The sequence below is a fragment of the Mus caroli genome, unplaced genomic scaffold (genome assembly GCF_978045245.1).
Source record: "Mus caroli unplaced genomic scaffold, Mus_caroli_1 scaffold_19, whole genome shotgun sequence".
Taxonomy (NCBI): Eukaryota; Metazoa; Chordata; class Mammalia; order Rodentia; family Muridae; genus Mus; species Mus caroli.
The window spans coordinates 41,998,308-42,003,186 of NW_028227274.1; the positions used below are offsets into that span (position 1 = coordinate 41,998,308).

General features: G+C 38.5%; 1 protein-coding gene across 1 annotated transcript; it reads left to right on the forward strand.

The window, feature by feature from the left end:
• Positions 1 to 886: 886 nt before the first annotated feature.
• Positions 887 to 4,110, forward strand: Spink14 (serine peptidase inhibitor Kazal type 14 (putative)). Its single transcript, XM_021151177.2, has 4 exons — positions 887 to 950; positions 1,670 to 1,713; positions 3,064 to 3,200; positions 4,065 to 4,110. Exons 1-4 carry the CDS (start codon positions 887 to 889, stop codon positions 4,108 to 4,110), a joined length of 291 nt encoding a protein of 96 aa, XP_021006836.1.
• Positions 4,111 to 4,879: the final 769 nt, after the last annotated feature.

A 4,879-nucleotide genomic window follows, 5' to 3' on the forward strand; every position in this document is an offset into this window, starting at 1 on the left:
AAGGAGCCCATTGACTTCATCTTCTCTTTGTAAGGTGGGTCAGTTGTGGCATGGAGCATGAAATGACTTCAGTTGATGTGTTGGACTTATGGCTTTTGTTGATACTGCTCCATCCCTAAAGAATCTAGAGGGAGATGGTAGGATGAGGTAGTGATATGTTTAGCAAGACCATAATGCCCAAGGTTGTCTCAGGAGACAAGACATTCAGATATGCTGCCAAAAATGTCCAATTTTCATGGAAAGTGCTACTCTCCAGAGACAGTTTAGTGTCTTGGATTGGAGCTGGGGTTCCCCTGAGATGGTGATATGGTGCTTTCTTTTGTTACTCAGTATCCCAGAATATTCAGCCAGAAGATTTTTAGCACAGCAGAGTTTTCCTGTAGTATCTCTGCCTTTTCCTTGATTTAAAGATCCCATTTCTACATCATAAGAAAATATAGACTTCCTTCTCCCTATTGCTCCAGTAATGTCTGTAAACCTCTAGGTGCCCCAGCTTGTTTTTGCACCTTAAAATATATGTGAATAGAATTTAGGGTATGGAGTATCCATTTCAAGAGATGTAAAACACCTCTATACTAAAATAGTACAATTGGGCACACAGAATAGGAACTTCTGATCTCCATCTATTTTCTAAGTATTCACATCCATTCTGTCACTGAAATTAATTTTAATCTTTTAGGTGATTAGTAAAGCTCTAACTTTTCCTAGATATTTACTCTTGAAGCGTGGTGGGATAGATTTTAAAGTAGAGTTTGCAGTGGGATATTCTTTCAAAAGTTGATTTAACATTCTGATTACGTCCCCCTGGATGGTTGGATCAAAAGGTGGTAGCTTCAGACAGCATCTCAGGACATCATTCCACAGTAACACCAGAAGGAAAAAAAAAATGGTCAAATATTTCCAGTGTTCAGTTTTGTTCTCCATTATGCTTCACTTGGCAATCCTGGCTGGTGAGTAATTTGCTTTTCCTTTAAGAATGCAAGGTTTTGTGGATGCGAATGTGTAATATAAAGAAAATACTTTGAACTACAAATGATTTTAGTGAAAATATGTCTATGAATAAAGGTGCAGACCACCACATTTGTGCTTTCTGATACACATGCTTAGAGAGACAGTGAAGTCTGATCCAGAGACATAAAGTTTTGATTTTTCAATATATTACATGCAAGTTGTGGGACCTAATGCTCAGGGAAGAGAGAGCACTCGGGGAGGTAGTGGCTGAAAGTGACCAGTAGTATTTCTTCATTCAGAGAACATCTTTAAAATATTTGGAAATGCCCCCACAGAGATCTCCAGTGGCTCAGGATCTCTGTGACGTCTAGGGAATAGGCTGTACTGGGAATCCCAAGCAGAACAGAGTTCTCAGTTTTTCACACATCTTCTGAAAATTCCTGAATGTCAACTTGACAAGGTGTTTTCCTCCCATAGCGTTCTATACTCTGGGCTCCCAGCATCCCTACTGGTGGTACACTCCTTCCCTGCTGATTGTTTACAGAAGCAGGGATGTCAGTCCGCATTCTACAAGGGGATAAATAAATATATAAATGAAACAATGCTTTTCATTGCTTTGGGGTTACTTTGTGAGGAATTAGAGCTTTCTTGTTCTGTCAGAAGGTTAGGTTATGGTTTATCAGGATTAAATTTTGCAATATATTTATACATTCTCTAGCTCCAGGTGCTCGAGTTTGGTGGCCTACACATGGACTTATTAAGGTAATTGCCTACTGGATTTTCTAGGACTCAATTCAAATGCAATTTTTAAAAGACTTTTTTTGTTAATTGTACAAGGGTTTTGCCTGCTCCCATGTAAGTGTACTGCATATGTGCGTGGTTATCACAAGAGACAGAGGTCACTGAACTTTCTGGAACTGGAGTTACCAACTGCTATAAGTTTTCATGAGGCCCCTGACAATCTCTCCAGGTTCTGAATCTAATATTTTAATTTTTAAAAATTATCTGTTCTTTGAGAATTTCATACAGGCATAAAATGCATCTTCATTTTGTCTACTCCTGTCCTCCCTCTAACTTCTTAGACTTCCTACACTCCCCTAACAATTTAATGTCTTATTTCAGTTTTCTTTTTTTTTTTTTTTTTTTTTTTTTTATTTTCTGCATTGTTTTTATTGTCATTTATTTTTTTTTTTCCTTTTTTTTTGTGATTTATTTCTTTTTTTTTTTTTTTAAATATTTTTATTACATAATTTCCTCAATTACATTTCCAATACTATCCCAAAAGTCCCCCATAGCGCCCCCCATCAGTTTTCTTGTTAGAACTCACTGACCCAATCTGCTGCTGCCAATATGTACATGGGCGCATGAGAATTTCAGGCTTCTTGTTGTTTAGAGTCTAAAATAAAGTGCTCTAAGCTGGGAACCAACACACACACACACACACACACACACACACACACACACACACACATGGGCTTGCGCGTTCACAAAGTTGCTTTCAGGGAGTTGTTCTTTTGTAAAAAGAGTGGTCCTATCACATTCTGCTGTGTTAAAAATATGAAAAGCATCAATCTCTTGGATACTGGAAGCACGAAAATGTAAAGGAATGAGGAATCTCTGCACAGAAGCTCAAATTAGGTTTGCAGCTCCTGTATGAATAAAAGAGAAGGGTGAATTTTTTTCTTCTTTTCGCTTATCCTGCTCAGCTCTGTGTATATTGTGGGGCCAACACATATGTGATTAGTGAGATAAAGGGAAAATATAAATAAAAGGTTATTTCTTTTCTGTTTTTATAGATTTGCTTCAGAGTAGTCTCTCACCTTTACAAGTGTTGGCGACTTTATCTTTGCTTCATTCATGAATTTAAATGTTTTCTTTCCTCTCACTATAGCTTACCAGGCCTCTACGAGTCCCTAGCCACAGGAAATGATGCTTATCAGACAGTGTAGACTGAATCTAGTGCCATTGCTTTGTATGTAGATACACTGGGAGACACTGTGATACTGGAATGTGATTCTGACTTGACGGGATTTCCCTAATACAATCCACAAGAGGTCTATTTGTTTGAGCACAGTTCTCATGATTTCTTTCTTTGTTTCCTCTCAACTTCAGATCAAATGTCCTTATAAGAAAGTAAATTTGAGTCGGTTCAACAAAACAGTGGACCCCTGCCCTGACCTAAAACAACCCATCTGCGGCACCAATTTTGTAACCTATGATAATTCCTGCATCTTGTGTGTTGAGAGCTTGTGAGTATTCTTTGGAGAGAAAGGGAAAAAAAAGTAAGCTTGTTGCTTACTATTTCTGTCCATGTTGCCCCAACCAAGTTCAGCAGCCATGAGGCCAGTCTTTCTCTCCTATTTAGGGAGACAGAAATCAAACTTCCTTAGACGAGCCATCATAACAGAAGGTTATACAGGCATATAAGGTACCCATGTTAGACTGACTGGTGGCCCTCACGTGACACCTCATAGTCCCAATGCTCCCATAATTAATGGATTGCCTACAGAAATTCTAGAACTCCTTGAACCCCCCTCCCTTTGATTTTAGCATAAAGTTTACATTTATCTTGTATTAGATATTTTCTGCTGCCTCAATGTCTAAAACCTTGAGTTGTACTAGCACAACAGCAGACTTTGGCCCACTGCCTGGGACTGGTTACTCAGTTCTTTGGATTTACATGACAGGAAATCAGTCATTAAACACCCAGATTGCAATGTCACCATGATGTTAGCTTGTGTCTATGTGAGGCAGTGTGTTTCCCAAGAAGTAAACCATTTCTTGTGCAGTCAGACTGGAACCTTACTCTAACAACATTTTGTCCTTTTGTGCAAGGAGCAAAGAGAGACGGTGTAAACCCTGAGCCTTCACAGTAGTTTCCATTTTAGCCAGATTTTAGCCAAAGGCTGAGAGTGTTGACTGAATCACAGATGCCTCTTCCACCTCACACATCACAAACTCAGGCCCAATCAGAGAGATTATTTTAAAGAGGTTGTAGGTATCTTCAGTGGCAAATGCCCTTGCCCTTGCCCTAACCAGCTAACTTAATAGTTTGTGTCTTAACTTCCCCATGGAAAATTTCCTAATGAAATACTTATTATGCTTTCATTTAGGAAATCTGGGGGAAGAATTAGATATTACTACAATGGAAAGTGCTAGGTAAGTGAACCTGGATGTGTAAGATGATATTTTCCATTTATCTCCAGCAGAGACACTTCCTTATTATACTTAATCTCTCCTTTGGCCTTTTTTTTTTTTTTTTTTTTTTTTGTCTTTTCATAGATTCCTGGTAACAAAGACCTGTTGGAAGCTGATGGCTGGATGGTCCTTCTGTGTTTTCTTTAATATATAAACTATTCCGGCTTGGAGATAGCTTACAATTTTACAATTGAAGCACCATCTCACAGGTTGGAGGAGTCTGGGATCAATCCCAATCTCTACAAATAAACAAAGTTTCCTGAAGATCTTAACTTGTGTCTTGGATCCTTGGGTCTCTGTTTCGTGTCTTAGCAGTAGAACGGATGTGAACATTTAAACCAGAGGCCAAAGGCAAACAGTAAGTTTTTTCAGTTCACTAACATTATCACCAGTGGTCTTCTTTACGTAAAACATCTAGGGCTTTCCCAGAACAAGTTCTTCTTTATTTTCTTGCCATTTAAATAAATTAATCCAATGACAAAGCTTTGCTGTCTTCCTGATCAATCCCTGTTGCCCAGCTTTTATAAATTTCTCCTTACATATTTGCACTTTTATCACTTCTGTCTTTGTGATATGTAGTATGTCCAGGCTGGTCTCAAACTTGAAATTCTCCTGTCTTAGCCTCCCAAGTAATAACAATAACTAGAGTGTTCCATTGTGCCCAGCTACAATCCTTATCTAAGCCTTGATACAGAGGAATCTACTTGAGTTTAAAACGGCTCCATGTCTT